Consider the following 19,487-nt stretch of genomic DNA (forward strand, 5'->3'; position numbering starts at 1 on the left):
TTAAACAGATCATGCAACGCTGGAGTGCATTCTCAAATACAGACTCAGTGTTGGCTGCATGTCCCTGTGTTTACCTGAACCTTACCCTGCGCTTCCATGCGTTTCTGGAGCTTTACCTGAAAAGGCCGAGCGCTGTTGAGGTAGAGAGTTTTCCTGTGCCACAGGTTTCCTTGGTCTCCGTATCGGACCCACAGCATATGACCGCGGCCTGTGGAAGCGGTGCGCATGTGCACCGCCAGGCGGAACACGTGTAGTCCGTACATGTGGTAATGGAAGCGGAACACACAGCGGTGCGGGGACGGGGACGGGTCCGGGCCCTGCCGGTGGGTGGGCCGGAAGACCCGGCTCAGGAGCACGGCCGTGTCCTTGAACTCCTGCGGGGCGGACGACTCGATGTAGAGGTAGCGGCCGGAGCTGGTGCCCAGCGTGTGGTCCTTCCACGGGCCCGTGTAAAAGGTCGGGGTCGGGCCTTGGATGCAGGTCCAGTCGAAGGAGTCCCCTCCGGCCTGCTCCTGTTCCCAGCTGCACAGCCCTCGCTCAAAGTCACACTGCAGCTCCGGAGCTGAGAGACATGACAGGGAATGAACGCTGAAGCTTAATTATGCCCTTCACCCCTTTGAGTGGTTACTTCAACGCCAAATGTATAAGATGTCAGCATCAGGGACACTCACAGCATCCCTGCTCATCCGATCCGTCCCCGCAGTCGTCCACCAGGTCGCACAGCTGGTGCCGCTCCACGCACGCCTTGCTGTGGACGCAGTGGAAATGGGTCTGATCGGGGCAGTGCGACGCCGCGGGGGGCATGGAGCAGTTTTTGAACGTGACGTCATCCAAGGCGGCGATCCCGTCGAACATGCCGAGGCTGAGCTTGGCCAGGCCGATCTGGAAGGGCCGGGTGATGCGTCCCAGCTGCACCTCCACCTGCTTCCAGTGGCTCCCCTGGTCATGCAACGCTCTCCATATGACCGTGTTGTTTGGGTCCCCTCTGATGCGAAGGTACATGTCTGTGGCCCCCACGGATATGCCTGAGTTAAAATGCCTAGAGGGGGTGAAAGAGGGGACGTCAGCAGAGAGCCTAAAGGCAACATTCAGTTCAGGATGAAGCCTGGAGGCTGGTAAAGCTCGGGGTCTCCCACCAGAAGATCATGGTGCAGCCGGGGGCCGACTGTTGGAACCAGGGTCCTCGGAGGACAGCCGTCGGAATGAGACCGCTGCTGTTCTTCACAACAAACATGAAGTGGCCTGTGTGGAGTAATTTAGACGGAATTAAATTGTTATACGCATCTTCATGTTTCTGCAAACAGTTTGTCACCTTTACGGACACGAGGCTCCTTTGTTATTAAATGATTAAGTTTTCAAATTCATCTACTGAGAAAATCACCTCCCTCCAAAGTCTGTTTTTCATTAACGTAACCAAAACATGTCCCGTTGCCAAAGCAACGGCGGCCCGTTGATGAGACGGGTCACAGGTAATTGCAAGGCTTTGCAGACACACGCAGCACTTTGGAGGAGACAGTCGTTTCGTTTCGCTCGTCACATCTGTGTTTTGGTTGCATCGTGGGATGGAGAAAGGGAAGAGAAGTTGTCACGTCACCTGTGGTTACTAGCTTAGCTCATGTAGCTACAACATAACACCTAATGCTGTGTGTGTGTGTGAAGTGGTGGAGTGATGGAGTTTGTTTTCCTGGCTCACATCGACAACCTCTCAGCCAAAAGCCTCTGAATGAACACCGCACGCCTTCACATTGTTACTTAGTAGATAATCCTTTGATTGGTCACAGTCACATTTGGTAAATCTTCAAACAGATGCTCCCACCGGGACATGTGTCGCTTTACAAAGCTCCAAGCTCCCCAGAACATAGCAGAGGCTCCGGTTCAAGTCTGAAACCCAGCCGAGCGTCTTCTCGCGGCGCAACGTGCGCGGCGAAAACAACAGATGGTGCTGCTAAAAAAGCAAAGGCGTCGCAGCACGTCTCCAAAAGTACAGACATGAGATGAGGTAATACAGAGGCTGTGCTTAAACGTGCAGGAGAAATGATGTGCGCCCATTCTACAGCATCAGATGGCTGACGAGGCACTTCCACATTCAGCGTGCATCTCACATTTCTTCCATGCTGCAAAAAACTGATTGAGTCTGTAGATTTTCTCTTTTGATAGTTGTGTCTGAACTAAAGACTCTGGAGACGTGAGACTCTCATATCAGATCATGATATGTTATAATAATAGCGTCCGTACCGTCTGTGCTGTTTGTGGAGTGGTCCAGAGGCGGATTCTGGCCGCGGTAGTCCGGCGGCACTTCCAACGGCGAGCCCCGGACCCAGTCGAAGCCGTCGCCAAAGGTGAGCTCATACCAGCCGCAAGAGCCGGCCTCAAAGTCGCACGCAGTGGCTGGAAAGGTGGAGACGAGCATGAGATTTCACTCCGGACCCTGAAGGCAACGTCTGAGCGTTCCCTTTCTAAGAGCACCAAGTTCGTTTTTATGCTTTGGCTCCAGAGCTGTTAATGCTACAGGTCATATCAGGTTCCCTGTCAGTTGTATGAAGTCCACCTGCCAAGGGAACTGTTCGTACCATAAACCCTCCACCGTGATTTGTGCCTCTGAATGGATTCTGTCTCTTTTGGCTTGGACGGCAGCGCCTTACACCACAATAACCATGAGCCTCCTGCCATAGAAAAGCATCCAGGCAGAGGCATAAATCTGAGACCTAGTGAAGAGGAAGTTCTTCTCATTCTCCAACACAGTTACTACAGATCATTTATCTGGGAATGGTTGGAGTAAATCTAAACCACACACAAGATCCATGTGTGAATGATATTTTGTTGGAGGCAGGAAGTTCTTCAGTTCTTCTCTTTGCATTGCGATAGTTCTTTTCTGGTGGTTTTAGGTCTTTGCTATGTCACTACATCACTGCACACACTGCAAATGTTTAATACATTACCCAGGACACTCTATCTCGTGGTTGGAGTGATGTGTTTACCATTTAAATAAATGGCTGTCTTGAATGTGTTTCTGAGTAGCTTACGGCAGCTGACTTCGTCCTCTCCGTGGGGGCAGTCCGGGGTGAAGTCGCAGATTTTGTTTTCCTTGATGCATTTTCCACCAGCGCAGGCAAACCACGGGGGAGGGCAAGTGGAAGAAAGCCGGGCAGAGCTCCCTGCCATCGGAATAAAAGTCGACAGATTAATACAATTAGGCTGGATTTCGAGGGCTGAGTTTCAGTTGCAACGTGGAGCTAAATCAGATTCAGCCTCGCTCATGTTCCAGTTGTTATCGCTGACTGTAATCATGGGGTTTTATCAGTTAAAAGCTTTCAGGAGCCACCGTGGATTCACATGGATGAGTCATCCGAAGGGAAGCTAGAGCGTTACTGTAGCTCTGTTATGGAAAGATAAAGCGCACGGAGGCTGGATTAGCCCTGAATCATCTCCAGGCACCTGGCTGTAAAGTTTCTGGGATGCGTTTGCGTCTTGTTTTCATCCATTCATTGCAGGCCTGTGTTTAATGGCTGGACTTTATTGCCGTCGCCACTGCACCTCATCTAAATTAATTGATGCCGTGAACCGCATAATTCAGTGCAACAAATTGATCCACAACGTGGGAATGACAAAGGACGTGAGGACATTAAAAAGCCTCTGCAAGTAAATGTGGGCCTCTGTGATACAGTACACACTGAGTCATAGAGTTTGAACCTGGTCTGAGTGGTGGAAGATTATTATAACGTAGACTCAATCACAGCTTCTCCGTCTTAGATTTGGATTTTGGGAGCAGTGACACCTCTTACAGCTAATATTTGCCTATTTCTAACTAAGGTATTACGTGATTGCATATGTTCATTAGAAGATAGAGAGACACTGAGCAGTCGGCTTTAGCGCTAGCGATTAGCATTCAAGTCAAATCAGTGACATTACTTCTGTCCTTGCCCCACAACCACAGAGGCCTTGTTGCCTTATGGAGATAGGAGACCTATGAAAGATGAAGGTCACAGGCTGCAGCCTGAAGAAGACGGTCAATAAGGTCCTGAGAGATGTGGGCTGGAAAAGTTTAAAATCTCAAGTGGACCATGTTTTATCTAAACCTCCCATCCAGGATGAGCAGCTCTACTACATTAATCACTGAGCTGCAGGCAGCACCTTATCCTGTAACATAAATAAACCCACTATAGCAGCGGCTGCTCCGCATTCAGCACAGGAAAATGTGCAGTAAGCAGTATTTTAATGATCCGGTTGTTCTGTTGTGGATCCCGACCTGGATGCTTCAGTGTCTCCCCCCTGATGTCAGTATTCCAAACATATTTGTGGAGCTCTGTTTTCGTGTGGCGATATTTTAAAATGTCAGGGCCTGAACTTGTCCCATCTGTGTAGTGAGACGTTATTAATGGCGGCAGCGGCAGTACCGGACCCGGCGCCGCAGCCAGGGCTGAAAGATAAGTCATCGACGGCCAGGACCCCGGAGACGTCGCTGTCGGCCCGGAGTTCCCCTCGGATCACCACCTGGGAGAGACACAGAAAACCCACTCACTCACAGGCCGGGTCCAGAAACGCTGCGGTTCTGTGAACAGCAGGTGGAAACCGGCACAACAGTGGGGCCGAGTGACAGGGAGAAAGGGCCAGTGAGAGGGAGCAGAGAGGACTCACTGATCAAAGTCCAGCAAACAGCTTATCTTCAGCCGTGGATGTTTATGACCCATTGTTCATATGATCAAATGTGTTTTCATCCAGCTTTTTTTACCCTATTACTGGACCTTGAGACAATAAATGCCCCGGGATCCAGTAATTCAAACCAAACCAGTGTGTTTATCTAATGCAGACACTTTACCAACCCTTTTGGAAAAATGGGGGATTTTTATCCGTAGACTTATTGTCCTCAGCAGCAGCTCTATAAAAATATCCATAAAGCGAGATTCTGGTATGTGTTTCCGGACTTTATGGGTCAAGCGTTTATACATGGGTGTCAATTTTAAACGCGGTAAAGGCAGAAAGGAGGATTTAATCTGGTGGAAAAAGGTGCAGATCGTTAAGCGAGCGGACCCAGAAATGGCTGCGGTAAATAAGGAGCCACTTACTGGAGCTCAGCGGCACCGGAGGCGAGGACGGACCCTACGGACAGAGGGCTGACCTGTCTTTAGCCGCACGTGAAACTGGCTGAAGGCAGTGACAGATGGCCAAGCGTGACCCGCTACCAGGAAGGTCACGCGCAGCAGGAGTCAGAAGGCTCCATGTGGCAGGTCCGGAGGGTCCGATCGGGTCGGTACCCCCTCGCTTTGCACAAACGGCTCCTGTGGTGCAGCTTCTTTTAGGCCGCGGTGACTCGGCTTCACAGGATCATCTGCCTCGTGGATCTGAGGGCTTTTTCCACCGGGAGCTACATGTAAAAGATGCAGCACTCGACTGCGACGCTGTATGTGAGTTATGTCACTTGGACTGAGAATGTAACAGACCTGAAAACTGAGATGACTGGAAAGCTGAATCGCTGCCCGCAGCCACGTCTCCACCTGACGTCGACTGGAGTGTTTCCACACCACGGTGCTCTGATCCTCAGTCTGGACCAGAACCTGAAGGTCTCCCTGTGGTGCCCCGGCGTAATAATAGAAGCTCATCTGTTGAACGAACGTGCATAAGAGGCAGTGGAATCGAGGCCTTGGTCAATGTTGATGCATCTGAGGCCAATGAGAGGAATAGTTTACCCTGCAGGTCTCAGTGGGCATAAACACGGGGCTGCTCAGGTCGGCCGTGTCTCTGCTACGAGCAGCCGTCAGAGACAGGAAGTGGGCTGATGGAGAAACGCACGAAAAGATGAAGGCGGCCAATAAAAGGTGAGGTTTGCATTCACACATCATGAGCATCGGCATCGGCTCTGACCCGACTTGCCGGTGTGATCGCGGTTCAGGCCACGGGCCTCCGTTCGCCTGGTCCACGCAGAGCCCGTCTCCGAGTGCTGGGTCAGGTCACAGAACCCCTCCTCAAAGTCACACATGTCGTATCCAGGGCCTTCAGCAGAAAACACATGCACACTGTCACCGCCTGCTCCGAGACGACACACCTGCCGTTAATCTGTGTTTTGAGACGAGGCTCTGGGCTCGATGCGCAGTAAAGATTCATAAGCTCGGCAAAGCTCAGAACAAAGCAAGTCATTTTTCAGTGTAAGCGTGTTTCAAACTGACAACGAGGGCTATAACGCATCAGTGATTACGCTGCTTTATTTTTTACAGGTGGAACTAAGTATTAGCTTTTTTTTTAGTATTTAATTTTCCGATCAATAAATAAATGTTCATCATCAACTCTCTCATGATCTGCTTAGTTTATATCATTTATATTATTATATATTATTAAACTGTTTTTCCACTCACAGTTCTGCTCATCGCTGCCGTCTCCACAGTCGTCGGTGAAGTCGCACACGGAGTCTTCGGGCACACATCTCCCCTGAGTGCAGGTGAACTCCTGGGGTGAACAGGCTCCAGCACAGTCAGTGGTAAACAGCAGGCAGCAGGCCGCCAGCAGCCGCACCGGGCCCAACCTCAGCCTCATCAGCCTGGATGCTGTGTCTGTGCACTCAAACACCTAGTCCTCGCCTCAAGTCAAAGCATTCTGCCCTGAAGACGCGCCAGTCTTGAGCTTTGACCTGCTGTGTAGACCTGGATGTTGGATCCTGTGCATGCGTTCAAGCTGTTAATATGTTGTAAAAGGCCATAAATGGCTTTTATGGGTGTTGCTCAATAAGCTCACTTTGCTAACAGCAAGCAATGTGTAAACATGGAGGAACAGCTAGATTCTGAAAATAAAGCCAGCAAAACCTGAAGCTCAATAACTTTATATAATTCTAGAAGTGTTAAAATGCAAAGATGCTGGACGTCAGACAAATGTACACAACGTGTGAGAGTGAGCAGGGAACAAGAGGAACCGCTGGCACAAGAGCAGTGGAGGTGAAATGTATTGGACCGTGCAGAGTCTACAGCGAATACAAAACAGTTTAAGGATGGAAAATGCTTCTGGGGTGGAACTGCTGTTCCTGTTTTTTTTGCATCTCAGTCTTTATCCTGAGGGAAGTAGTTCAAAGAGTGGGCGTTGATGGTGGGCTTCCAAACGGCCGTGGATGTGAGGATGCAGGACTGCTGCTTCCTCCGCTGCCGTGACAACAACGTGTCCTGCTGAAGAAGCTGCTGAGATAGTCAATGTTTCTGCAAAGAGTCCGTCCGTCCGTCCGTCGTTTACTCCCAGGTATTTGTACTCAACCTCTTCCTTTTTAATAGTGAGGGGATGACAGGACTCCCAGATAAAGTCTATCACCAGCTCCTTAGTTTTGTTGATGTTCAATTGGAGTTGGTTCTGTGATGTCACCACCCTGACAGATAATAATAGAACTAAACTGGGAGAAACAGAGATCCACTGTGTCTTCAACTATGTTAAACACATTAGTGCTGCACCATTACAAGCTGAGGAATTAGGTATACGACAAGGAAGGAAAACCTCTGTCATCATTATCAACAGCAGCAGCAGCAGCCACCTGCTTTACAATGAGACTGAATTTTCTCAGCAATAAATAAACACCGCCTGCGAAAAAAGCCTGTGAATTCTGAAGAAGAGCATGGTTTAATTCACCTTCACGAGCAAAACACAGGTCAAAGAGGCAGATTCACCACGGAGGCCTGAGAGCAGACAGATTTAAACTGGCCCGTCTGCACTCCTGTGCGGATGATAGTAAGGATGATTAAATCCTGTTCCTGTTTGCAGCCAGACTGATTGTCTGTGACCTCTGCTGATGTTTCATCTGAGTAATGGCAGAGTGGGAGTTACCTTCACACACCAGCACCTACTGTAACCTGAGGGGGATAATTTATGTTAACAGTCACATTATCTCACCAATCTATAGAGAAGTGAGACACTGTGTGCTGAGAGCAGCCTGCAGGTGGTATGTTTAGTTTAGAGCAGAGAGGAAATCTGCAACAGGGACTGTATTTTTACATTTAACTTTACATATAACTCTATTTTTACACATAATTCTACAGGAGAGTCAACGTTAACTTGTGTCGCCTCGTCGTTCGTCTTCATAACTGCTTTTTTCCTGCGCGGGCGCCTTTCGACAGTTCGTTAATTAGAACATATTGACAGCAGAGAACATTTGCGTCACATTTTTGAATGCAGCCAATCTGCTCCCACAATCGTAATCAAGCTGCGCTAACGTACGGCACCTGTTCGCTTTACTGCTGAGTCGAGGGACCACGGCAGCTGAGCTTTAATCTTAGCCGTGCACCTGTAAGGAGACGCTTTACTCCATTCAGCTCGGTGCGGAGGAAGAGCCTTCGGGGCCCCGTGATGTGTGATTGTACACACGCAGCCAACAAAGTGTTGACAAATGAGCTTAATATGAGGAACCGGAGCCAGGCGCCCTGAATGCACGAAACACCTGAGTCTTCATCCTCTTTGCTCCTGCCTGTCAGTTTCCAAGAGGCACTTTGCCAGTTACTGTGAGAGATGTCATTAAAAGGTAACACACAGGGAACCTGGAGTTCCTCAGCAGCCATGCCCTCAGTCTGACAGACCTGCAGGCAACTGTTTGTTTTTATGTATTACTATAATGAGGGGTATCATTGACTAAGTGGGGAGATGTTCTCCATGTACCTGCTGGCCCACGTGTTTTCCATTGTTGGTTTCTGTACATCTGAAGCGGACTGTTTTCAGGGTAAGTGCAAATGGTTTGGCTGTTTGCTCGTGGTGAAGGATGTTCCCCTGCGATTGCGCTCCTTCGTGTCATCTTCATAACACTTTGGCCTAATAAGCGTCGCTCCTAAAGTGGACAGCCGCACTCAATTTATGGGAATGGGAGGAAATCTCTTCAAGTAAATGCAATTACTGCAACAGATGCCGCGGCTGATACCAGGCAGGTGTCAACACGCCTTCCTCCCTCAGCTTAGCACAATATTACAGCTCAGCTTTCACAATGTTTTATCATAAAAAAATACATGTGACACCTTGAACATTCAAGTATTGCAATGTATAAAGGGAATATACACATGGCCAGACATATGCATTTCAAAGCTACTATAAAGTGTCAAGGCTTATACACATATGAACCAACAAACCAAGTCTGTGGCTCAGACCAGCGGATGATTGATGTTGGTTCACAGCTGTTGTGTTATACTCACATTAATCATGTGCAGTGCAGCACTTCCTGCTTCAGTATAGCATGTCACACAGAACGCCTCATGTTCTCATGGGGAAAGTTCACTTTTACCGTTTACCGTCAAACGAACTTACTGAAGAATTTGGTAGAAGCAGCAAAAGCAGAGGATGTGTGATAATAAACATACATCTAAATTTAAATTAAATGTATCAGTTTTGAGTAAAATTGCTATTTGATATACAGTATGTGCTATATGATGTGCGTGGTAAGTGTAGAAGGTTGGTGAGGTCATGGTGTAGCAATAAAAATGCAAATTACACTGATGAATATATAAAAGATAGATCTAAAGTAGTGTTTATATTAAAGGGAAAATGTCATGAGAGTTTTAGCTGCAGGGAACATTTAACAAATTATTTTTTCTCTGAATTAATCAAGATCTGAGCCGAGGCTGTTGGCCGAGTGAAGATCCGTATTAAAATGGGAATATATCACAGTAACGCTCAGACTGATGGGGAATCAGAAAGACAAGATTTCTAAGTGTGAATATGTGTGTTGAATTATTAAAGTATTGCAGGATGAACTGCATATGAAATGAAGTAGGTAAAGCCTTGGTCAACGTATGTTTAGACAGCCTTTAAATGATAAATTAATGATTTAAGTAAGTACACGTTTTCTGATGTAAACTAACAAAAAAGGTGTTTTCTCTCTTCTTTGTTTTGTTGTACAGGCACCTGAGGCTTCCAGTCTGTGGAGCATATGGTGTTTATTTCACCAAATGTAGAGCAACAGATTGGTTTAATCTCAGTTCGAAATACAAAGCATTCTAATTATAAAAAGGCAAAGCGATATTAAAAAATAGCATTTCATGGTCCGTACAAGAGAAAATGTGATCGGTTTAGGAGGCAATATGATTATTAGTGTCTGTTTTTCAGCAAAACATAAGCAATGAAAGAGACATCGGCTGGAGTAACTGACTGGGTAATGGGTTGTTTATTGTGGTTATGTACTTTTTGCAAGTATATGAGAAAAACAATAAAAATAATAAGTTTCAGAGAATTAAGGACGGAAATGTGCGTGAACAAGCAGAGGAGCTGCTGCGTGCATTGATCACTTGGCTCCATCTAGTGGTTCATGACGGTGCTAGCTCACATATGGTGCGGTCTCAGGCCAGATTTTATGCTTGCGTGCTACTTTGTTAATAAACTTTATTTCACCGGCATAGTCCACCGTGTGTCTATCAAAATAACATCAGCTGATGTATATTTCCCTTACACAGTCTGCGGTCTACATACTAGAGTGATGACGTCACGTCTTTACGATGTACGTCACTGACATGCGTCTGTCATGTTGTAAACATTTCCGAGCTAGCATCATGTACCGCCGTTTTGTGTTTCACCCGAGCAGAGCCTGTAGTCGTCACTTTCTAATTTACCACTGATATTAATCCACGCAGCTCAGATGATCTTATAAATTCTTTCCCGGGCCTTTTAAAAGAGCGCATCGCGTTCCTGTCGTAAAGCTAATCTTAGGCTTCAGGCTAGCGCGACCTCTTATTGCTAAACGCTCACTCGCTCCAGAAATGGTGCTTTCCCTGGTGAGCCTTTGCGCCAGGGTGGTGGTGAGCGACCACAGCTCGTCGCCCTGCTGGCTCAGGTGGGTGCCCAGGGAGCTGTTCGGACCGCTGCTGGAGGCCGCCTTCGCCGGCTGCAGACCGCTGGCCGTGGGCGAGCTGGTGCAGAGATGGCCTGAACGCACCCTGCGCGTGGGAGGACGGAGGAAACGGGGACAAACGTCCCCAAACCGACTCTGTATCCAGGCTCTGCTGCTCGCAGTTGTCAGAGGGCTCTCGGACCAAAAGTGAGTGGGTCCTTATTTAAGGTCTGAACTATGATCTCCATGCATTAATAGAAAAAAGGAAACTGAGACAAAAGCTTAATATGTTTGCTAGACTAAAAAGTGTAGTTAAACTGCAGTTGATCCAAAAAGCCTCTACTAGAGTTATTTTGTGTGTTTTTAGGTGTGCCCTGCAAGTGCTGGATCTATGTGGGCTGCAAGGAGACGAAGGAGGGATGGGAGACTCCATGGGAGGCTGGTCCCTCACTGTGGCTCTGTGTACTATGGTTGTTCAAGGCAGGGTTGGTCCACAAAAGGGACTGAGGAGGGAAGGAGAGCGGGAGAGAAAAAGATTTTCAGCTTTGGAAAGAGAAAAGGACCTAAAGAGAGAGAGAGGGCAGAGGAGGAGGGGGGGCGGACCTCACAATGAGGAGACAAGCACGGACAGACAGTTGGGAGTTGTGGGTGAAGAGGAGCTTATTAAAGGAGTCAGGAGGAGGATGGAGATAGAGAGGAAACAAGAGAGCACGACCACAGGCGAAGCAAGCAGCAAAAAGGAAAACCAGGAAAAAGATCCAGATGCTGATGTGTGGGTGCACGTGAGGGCTGATCTCTTTGTTAATGCTCGATCCTGGGAGCGTGTCTATGTTGCTCTCAGCACGTGGGGACCCCTCAAACTTCAGTGCCGATATCTCCGCGTCGAGGAAATATCCGTATCAAGTATTAGGACTCTGCTGGAGCTGCTCCCTCGCCAGAGTCTCCTTGGGATCGACGTGCGGTACAGCAGCCTTGGGGTGGCCGGCTTGGCCGAGCTGCTGCCGCTGCTCTCCACCTTTCCTGTGCTAAAATCTCTCCGGCTTCACTATTGTAACTTGGACTTCCGCCGAGACCACTCTGTCTTGGAGGAGGCGCTCAGGGACCTTTCTCAGGGCCTGGCACAGTTGCAAGAACTGAGACGCCTTAGCCTCACTGCACTGCGCCTGCCTGGACAACTGCGTGTGCTGCTCAGGTATGTAGATGTCATGCTGTAAACAGCTTTGTGACCAGATCTCTTTATTAATAAAGTCTTTCCCAAAAAATTGGTAATAAATACCGGTTTTGTTTGTTTCAGCTCTCTACCCCACCCTTTAGAGATACTGGAGCTGCCATATCTGAGCCTAAGCCCAGCGGACCTCGCCTACCTGTCCTGCAGCCATCACGCATGCTCACTACAGCAGCTAGATCTAAGTGAAAACCGTCTGGATGAAAACACCCTGACCTCTATTCGGCGCCTTCTTGCTCAGGCTTCCAGCAGCCTGCAGCACCTTTCTCTAAGTGGCTGTGGGCTGACTGATGGTCTGCTTGTACTCCTGCTGCCCTCGCTTGGGGGCTGCAGGACCCTCAAGAGCTTGGCTCTGGCCCTGAACCCACTCTCCATGGCTGGCCTCATGGACCTAGTGAAGATGGCGGTGAGGATGCCAGCCCTCCGCCAGTTACTGTACCCAAACCCCCTGGAGGACTACCAACCAGGCCTTCCTGAATTACCTTCTAGCGCTCACCTCTTGGACTGGCCTCTGAATGACATCACAGGCATTAATGCAACCAGCAGCCAGCTCCAGAGGGTGCTGGTAGACAGCAGACGCACTGATCTCTTCTTAACCTGTGACCTGCTCAATTATGATAAAGTCTTGATGGACTAGAGCAGAAATCAGGACATGAGCACAGATGCTTTGAAGTTACCTCGCTAGTGTACAGCAGACCAATGTAACACCGATAACCATCATCAAATGAAGGATGTAGTTGTTTGTTTTTTCTTTAAAAGATCCAAAACAGCAATCAAAACTGTATCCACATCTTCCAACATCCAACAATTACAGAATCAAGATTTCTTTTTACTGGGTGCAAAGTTAGTGTGATCCTCAAAGTACTGAGAAAGAAAAATACATTTCATAAATGTGCAATTTGACTTATGTTTCTACACTGATGAGGAAATGTTTCAGGAGTTATTTGCCTGACAAACACAATTGAGGGCAAACCCTAAGCTATCAGAGAAAACACTAACATCTGTACCCTTCTTCAATCTAAAGGTGCTGTTCTACTTTATTAACATCCTTTTGCATATAAGTCACTGCTGCTTTTGTACCAAAAAAGAGGTTTTACTTTCTACTCGGGTGACTGGATCCTGTTTTGGATACGATGAACACCCTACTGCTCAAAAGCCTGCTAGACTTTGTGCTTTATTATCACTTGCCTTCTACATGTGAATAATGCAATGATCACCCAGTGCCACCAGCAGATTTTTCCGCAAGTAATGTTAATGCTGTTCAGTTTCAACTTTTGTCTTACATTATATTGTCATTCTGTCCAAAATGTTCCTGTTAGTGCTTTTTGTATTAATTAATTTTGTATGTTCAGTCTAAAAGCTCCTCAAATCGTCTTGTCAGCTACAAAATAAATCAGTCTTAGAGCAAAGACTCACTTAATACATAAAAAATGTGAGCTCTGCTCAGCGTGTTTATTCATCTGTAGTACTCTACGAAAGACTGATGTGGAACGAAGTAGCGTCGTGGTAAATCCTTCAGCCAGTCTTTGTCTGAGTAAACATGAAACGGGCGCAGAGTGACTCGAGTCATTGGCAAGGAGATGAAATTTGGAAAGTCCATGAGGACGGGACGGTTTCTCAGGGGAGGAAGAATTATTCCTGTATGAAAAAAGAGCTTTTAGATCTTTTAGTTTGCTTGTTTCCATTTAGGCAGCAGAATGTGAAGTCTTACCCGGCGGCCTGCGAACTCTGGCCATGCTGTAAGTCTCTCCTAGACGAAGGATTGGTTGGGAACTACTGCACAAACAAAATAGAAAAGATTAAGCAACTTGGATCACAGATCATTGTACAGGGAGCTAAATTCAAAACAGTGATATAGTACCAGTCGTATCGGGGGAGAAGGACTGTATTGTCCTGACCATCAGGTCCAGCATATCGGGCCTTTCTGCACTCCTCCCTCTGAACAGAGCAGAAATAATTCAGCACGTCCACCGTGCTGAAGGTCAAGGGCTTCCACTTTGCAGTGCTCGTCAGGTACATGTGTCTGTTGTATTCCTGATGGCCCAGACAGGGAGGGTGATGAGTGGTCACAAATGGAAATGATAAGGTTCAGTGAAACGTGTCTAGTACTTTGTATGTGGAGATCCATTGCTCCAGCCAACTGTCTGCACGGTCACGGAGGCTCGTCCACATCTCGGGCTGGTGCTGCAGCTCTGAGCTCCAGTCCTGCAGCTCTGGCCACAGCCACTGCTCAGCCTCATCTACTCCCAGTGCTGCTAGCATGTGCAGCAGTGTTTCCCTGTGGACAGCAAACCTCATTGTAGAAACATTACTTTTCTCTTTAATTATTTTTAAACTAAACAGAAGGAGTTTTGTTATTACTGGAGACCCAAGTCTTTATAGGCCAGTAGAGTGAGAAGGAGTTTCACCAAGTCAGACTGGGCAGATTTTAGCCCCAACAATAGGTTCAGCATTTCAACGATCACGGTCTGATCCAGTGGGGACTAAAACACAGAAGAACAAATGGTGAAACCTCATAATGTGCTTGTTAACATGCAATGAAAGTCTTCATTGTAGACACACAGTACCATGTGTGTTGTAGCACATTTGGGCACTAAACCAACAAGGCCCTGGTAAAGCTTGTCTGTATTCTTTAGGAGGTCCTGGCTGTGCAAGGCCTGCAGTGCAGCGAGGACCTTCACTCTGGAGGCAGCGCCGCAGGTCTTTAGACAGGCCAGCAGTTTCAGGGAGAACTCGTCTGGTGTCAGAATGCTTGGGATGCTCTATACACGCACAGTCATTAAAACTGTGTAATATACTCTGTATGCTGCAGCTATCTTTGAAATGATATTCGGTACCTTCTTGTCAGGGTACATGTCTCTGAACCAGGCTGCATCTGCAAACTGCTGGAGGAACGCCGGGACCTGAGGAGACGGCTCCCGGGGCGGGGGAGCTGTCAGGGTCTCGATACCACGAGGAGTCTGAGGAGGTTCGGGTTGTTTTTCTGGAGAAGCCATCTCTGGCAGCTACAACCACAAATCACACACAAATCTGAGCTGCGGCTCCTGTGTGTGTGTGTGTGTGTGTGTGTGTGTGTGTGTGTGTGTCTTGTCTATAATGTTTAATTCTACCTCGTCTTCCTTTTCCACCGCAGCGGGTTCATGCTGTACGGTTGTCCTCACAGGCCACGGTTTGACGTCCATCAGTGTCTTTGGTCTCCAGCTTGCTTGAAGAGCCTTTTTATTCTAGTTTTACACGTACACGGCAGAGAAAACATCAGCTATCTGAACGTACAGTAAGTACCCAGTGACACGTTTTTAGGAATCAGTTCACACCTTCTCCTTCTCCGCATTTAAAGGATCGCTAACTTCAGGTTCAGGGTAGGCGTCCTCCTCGGGGGGAGGGAGGTTACAGGGCTTGGTGACGTCTGATGACAATATTTCTGGGTCCAATTTATAGTCCATGTCAATCTAAAAAAAGGACCAGCCCTTATATTATATATTATATCAGTTTAATTCAGATAACGTAGCAGATTATCTATAGGAGCGGTGTAAACCTGGACGTCATAGGACCATCCATACAAGATTTTCATGTAGCCATCGAAAGCCTCCTTCCTGGTTTGCTTTGTGCTGGGAGGTTTTGCCTTTTTTCTCTTCACTGTCCCGCGTAGAAGCGAACATAAGTCTGAGTTCAGGCTCGCTGTGCTTTCATGCTCCTGAAAAGGGAACAGGCACTTGAACACGTACTCAGCTCACTGCTCAGGTCCTGTATTGTGTCACACACCTGCTGCCTCCTCACGTCAGTCAGTGACTGATCCCTGGTGATGGCTGACGATTCCGCCTCCCTGCGCTCGGTCGCCTGGTAAGTTCTGTATGCAGGAGAATCGATTATAACGTTTTAGACCATTGGTTTTGTTCATTGATAATATTTCAGAAATTTAAATAGATCATACTTTCTTTTGCTGCCTTGTGCTTCACTCTCAATGATAGGGAGGTCAGGAAGAGGCTCTTCATAATATGTATAAAGAAGCTGTGAGGATAAAGTGGGGTTAATGGCGTGTTTGGCTTTGGTTCGTCACACTCTCATGTTACTCGATACCATTTGTTGGTATTTGTGTGGCAGGAACTGTGCGCAGTTCATCCTGTACAGGTCCCCTGCTATTCCCAGGAACAGCTCTCCTCCAGAGCCTCCATAAGCCAAATGCTCCGGCGTTGCATCCAGCTGGAGTATCCTGAAAGACCACAGACACATAAATACACATTATTATATAATAAATAGTATTATTTACAAATATGAAATGAAGGGAGATCATAGCTCCAACCTTATGAGGTGGTTGTCTTTGTCCCAGATGCACACTGTCCCATCTAAACTGCTGGATACAAACACCTCCAGATCGGGACACGCGCACAGTCCTGCAGGAAAACCTGAAAAAAACCCAAGTCACTCACTTAAAACCATGCAACAACAACATTAAACTTGATACTGTACTGTGTCTCACACCGGTGCAGTGGTCCAGATGTCCTTCTCTGAGTGACTGGTCAGCCTGGCTCTGACTAAGTAGGTCAAAGTGCATAAGGCTGTAAATCCCAGTGTTTTGCTCCTGGAAGGTCAGAGCCAGCTGAGGCCCCAGTGCTGCTGCGTAGACCTGAGCCTGGCCGCACTGCAGGCTCAGCTGTTGGCTCAGACACTCCTGCACAAAGGGCGTCACTCTCCACACGACCAAGGTCTTGTCTTTACCTTTAGGATAAAAGCAAAGCCATTAACCTGTTATGGACATGCTTCGGAAGGGGAGACATCCACGGCGGTAGATACCTGTAGACAGCAGGCAGCCAGCCTCAGGGTAAACCTGCACCGAGGTGACCCTCTGGCCACCGTGCGCCGGGGTCCTGCACAACACTTTCCCATCACCCAGGTTTAAAACACTCACACAGCCTCCATTTTGGCCAAGTATGATCAAAAACCTGTATTGAGCATTATTATGATTTTTATTATTATTATTTCATCCTTGTAGGACACCTGCTTTGCACAGGGAAATGCTCACCTGTTCTTTGCATCATCAGCTGCCTTGTCCCTGTGACTACACCCTCTTCTGTCCTGCAGACTCCTCCACTCCTCTAAAGCTCCCTGAGGCTCGGTCACGTAACTGTACAGCACCAGGCAGCAGGCCGGGCCGGGGGCTGGCAGATGCTGGGCACCGTCTTTGGTCACGCACTCCCCCTGCTGCCAGGGGCCCTGGCCTCTCCCCCTCCACGCTTGCATCAAAGTCACCGGATTAGTGAGCGCGTTGCCTCGCAGCACGTCACCAGCGTCGGTTAAAAGCAGGAGAATCTCCCTGTGCAGACAGTAGTCAGCGCACAGAATCCTCTGCTGGGCTTTTAGCGAAGTCACCACGGCTCCTGTTTTCGCCGACACCAGGGCAACATCTCCGCCTCCACTGACGCACAGCACCCTCGCAGGGTACGGAGCACGGACGGGAGGCACCAGGATTTGCCTCAATGGGGCTCCGTCCTCCCGCTGCAGCCTGCAGTGGAGGCTGTACGGGTTCCTGATGCTCCAGAAGTCCACGCCGTGCTGAGAGACGGAGAAGAAGATGTCGCCCTCCCGTGTGCCTCCCACACACAGCGAGGGCCTCTCTGCGCTGACACACCTTGCCACAGTGCCCTTCTCCACGTTCCACCAACGAATGGTGCAGTCAACGGAGGCTGATAACAGCACGTTTAGCTCAGCGCAGTAGAAGAGCGAGGTCACTGTACCTGGACATAAGAAAAGATAAATCAGACATAAGTCAAGAAAGGCAATAAAGAGAGAATAGAACTAATCCTTTAGTTACCAGTGTGTCCTACAAAAGCCCTGCGTAACTCCCAGTCTGGGCCCCAGACTCTGATGGACAGCTCGTTGGACGCTGTGATCAAACAGTCCAGTTGAGAGCAGTACACCATGGCACTAATATCACTGTAAAGCACAACATAATAAACAGCAGAGGCATTGACCAGTGCACCACCAAATGTCTGTCATCATACACACCCTGAGCAAAGGTCCTTCCTGCAGCCCAGAAGCTTCCCCTCATCGAGGTCGACCACTGCCACCGCACGTCCGCACGCAGCGAAGGCTGTGTGGGGCCGGTCCGACCGCGGAGGCGCCAGGACCATGTGAGTGAACGCGTGGCGCTCCAGCCCCTCCTGTATCTTCACTTTACACCTCACGAGCCTCACCGACCACACGCACACGTTCCCCGCGCCTGCAGTCACCAGCTCGGCGGAGTGCTCTGCAGGCTGACACACACATATGTCCAGGGCATCGTGAGCTGTGTCCACTGGGTTGAACTCCTTGTCCAGAAGGGTGAGGACGGCACCGGGACCCCAACCCACAAAGCGGCTCGTTATCTTAGTAGGAGTCAGGCCCATGAAAGGCAGGCGCACTGAAGGAGTCTGCTTGGAGCCGTCAGCTTTGTAGAGGCACACTGTGTTGTCTGTGTGCAGACTAACGAATGCTGCAGCAGCCTCGCAGTGCACCATGAAACGCACAGGGCTGTCAGAAGGGACATGCTGTATGTGATGGAGGCTGTGAGTGAGCACCTGCTGCTGGCTCCGACAGCGCAGCACCTGGAGAGGCAGACAAAAGCAGGTGAGTCCTCTGAATTCAGCAATCAATACCATTCAAAGACTCAGCCCTACCTCGCCTGTAGCCTGCACCACATCTTGTTTGAATAAATTCTGCCCTTGGAGCATGTTCTCATTTGATGCGTCAGTCCCTCGAGAGCGCAGCCTCAGGGTGGGACAGCGAGGGAGGGTGGATGTTCTGCTCCCCTCTCCTGAGGCCTCCATCTTCTACACTTTCTATCCAGGACCGCTGCATCCACTAAAGCTTTGAACACTTTATATAAACCTTCTCCTTTTGCTGGCAGCTACAGGACATTTACTTGTGTAAATAAAAAAGACAAATTCTATACACTATAAATGCATCAGTTCAGGAAGTGTACAAATTGTAATAAAAACACATGATGATCTCAGCACTAGTCAAAATCCTATTATCCTAATATTAGTGTTGTCATCGTTATCATATTATTTAGAGGATTTTGTTTGAACTGAACGACAGCAAATTCACAGATCATTAGAAAAAAAAACAATATTTAATGATATTGATCATCAAATAATCACACAGTGATTTTAAAGAAGTTGCCACAATCCACATAAGGCTAGTTGTCAGTACAGACATGGGTAGCTGCACATCTAAATCAACCCAACACTAATAAAGTACCGGTAAAATATAAACATCACCAATGTTTCTTAGTTTTTTGAACTAAAAATCTTTCCTTCTTATTAGAAAAGTAAATTTTCTCACCTCATGTAGTCCCGTTGCTGGAAGTGCCCATTCAAAATTAGTAGCTAAAAGTTAACTAGTTTGTTCTTACCCTGCGGAGAAGAGTTCTGTTCTTGTTGCTAGGCAACAGGTTGCTGGGCTACATCCACTACTACAGTTAGCAAAACATACTTGAAGGAAGAAAAACGCATGTTC

General features: G+C 48.2%; 3 protein-coding genes across 8 annotated transcripts in view; 1 reads left to right on the forward strand and 2 right to left on the reverse strand.

Annotated features, from left to right (window-relative positions):
* Positions 1 to 6,605, reverse strand: part of malrd1 (MAM and LDL receptor class A domain containing 1) — a 29,939-nt gene extending 23,334 nt beyond the window's left edge. For both annotated transcript variants that reach the window (XM_029149229.3, XM_029149228.3), the window contains exons 1-10: positions 6,348 to 6,605; positions 5,860 to 5,988; positions 5,685 to 5,770; positions 5,439 to 5,597; positions 4,395 to 4,491; positions 3,024 to 3,155; positions 2,236 to 2,388; positions 1,137 to 1,242; positions 672 to 1,039; positions 117 to 562 (exon numbers count right to left, since the gene is read on the reverse strand). In XM_029149229.3, the coding sequence (XP_029005062.1) occupies positions 117 to 562; positions 672 to 1,039; positions 1,137 to 1,242; positions 2,236 to 2,388; positions 3,024 to 3,155; positions 4,395 to 4,491; positions 5,439 to 5,597; positions 5,685 to 5,770; positions 5,860 to 5,988; positions 6,348 to 6,525 (1,854 nt within the window). In that variant the 5' untranslated portion in view covers positions 6,526 to 6,605. The remainder of the gene's footprint in view (positions 1 to 116; positions 563 to 671; positions 1,040 to 1,136; positions 1,243 to 2,235; positions 2,389 to 3,023; positions 3,156 to 4,394; positions 4,492 to 5,438; positions 5,598 to 5,684; positions 5,771 to 5,859; positions 5,989 to 6,347) is intronic.
* Positions 6,606 to 10,425: 3,820 nt separating this feature from the next.
* On the forward strand, positions 10,426 to 13,344 carry si:ch73-174h16.4 (leucine-rich repeat-containing protein 14). The gene is made up of 3 exons (XM_029145728.3): positions 10,426 to 10,975; positions 11,136 to 11,960; positions 12,063 to 13,344. The coding sequence occupies exons 1-3, from the start codon at positions 10,698 to 10,700 to the stop codon at positions 12,628 to 12,630; spliced, it is 1,671 nt and encodes a 556-aa protein (XP_029001561.1). The 5' UTR covers positions 10,426 to 10,697; the 3' UTR covers positions 12,631 to 13,344.
* Positions 13,345 to 13,413: 69 nt separating this feature from the next.
* Positions 13,414 to 19,459, reverse strand: wdr97 (WD repeat domain 97). 5 transcript variants are annotated; one of them, XM_029145721.2, is made up of 21 exons: positions 19,314 to 19,459; positions 18,647 to 18,876; positions 17,997 to 18,574; positions 17,803 to 17,924; positions 17,014 to 17,725; positions 16,785 to 16,933; positions 16,473 to 16,709; positions 16,294 to 16,396; positions 16,071 to 16,203; positions 15,925 to 16,001; positions 15,756 to 15,840; positions 15,529 to 15,687; positions 15,308 to 15,442; positions 15,104 to 15,217; positions 14,831 to 14,998; positions 14,561 to 14,695; positions 14,355 to 14,476; positions 14,103 to 14,271; positions 13,855 to 14,027; positions 13,705 to 13,769; positions 13,414 to 13,631 (listed from the first exon to the last, which is right to left on the reverse strand). In XM_029145721.2, exons 2-21 carry the CDS (start codon positions 18,794 to 18,796, stop codon positions 13,450 to 13,452), a joined length of 3,768 nt encoding a protein of 1,255 aa, XP_029001554.1. In that variant the 5' UTR covers positions 18,797 to 18,876; positions 19,314 to 19,459; the 3' UTR covers positions 13,414 to 13,449. The 5 variants fall into 5 exon arrangements, with proteins under 5 accessions (XP_029001554.1, XP_029001553.1, XP_029001551.1 ...); XM_029145720.2 differs by having other exon boundaries at positions 13,705 to 13,766; positions 14,561 to 14,755; XM_029145718.2 differs by having other exon boundaries at positions 14,561 to 14,755.
* Positions 19,460 to 19,487: the final 28 nt, after the last annotated feature.

The sequence above is a fragment of the Betta splendens genome, chromosome 4 (genome assembly GCF_900634795.4).
Source record: "Betta splendens chromosome 4, fBetSpl5.4, whole genome shotgun sequence".
Taxonomy (NCBI): Eukaryota; Metazoa; Chordata; class Actinopteri; order Anabantiformes; family Osphronemidae; genus Betta; species Betta splendens.

Excerpts from the sequence above, each read along its gene's own strand:
- si:ch73-174h16.4 (XM_029145728.3), top strand. The coding sequence starts at position 10,698 with ATGGTGCTTTCCCTGGTGAGCCTTTGCGCCAGGGTGGTGGTGAGCGAC. Across the intron at positions 10,976-11,135 it reads AGAGGGCTCTCGGACCAAAA|GTGTGCCCTGCAAGTGCTGG; the intron begins GTGAGTGGGTCC and ends GTGTGTTTTTAG. Across the intron at positions 11,961-12,062 it reads CAACTGCGTGTGCTGCTCAG|CTCTCTACCCCACCCTTTAG; the intron begins GTATGTAGATGT and ends TGTTTGTTTCAG.
- wdr97 (XM_029145718.2), bottom strand. The coding sequence starts at position 18,796 with ATGGAGGCCTCAGGAGAGGGGAGCAGAACATCCACCCTCCCTCGCTGT. Across the intron at positions 14,999-15,103 it reads CGGTGGAAAAGGAAGACGAG|CTGCCAGAGATGGCTTCTCC; the intron begins GTAGAATTAAAC and ends TTGTGGTTGTAG. Across the intron at positions 13,770-13,854 it reads CTTCTCCCCCGATACGACTG|TAGTTCCCAACCAATCCTTC; the intron begins GTACTATATCAC and ends TTGTTTGTGCAG.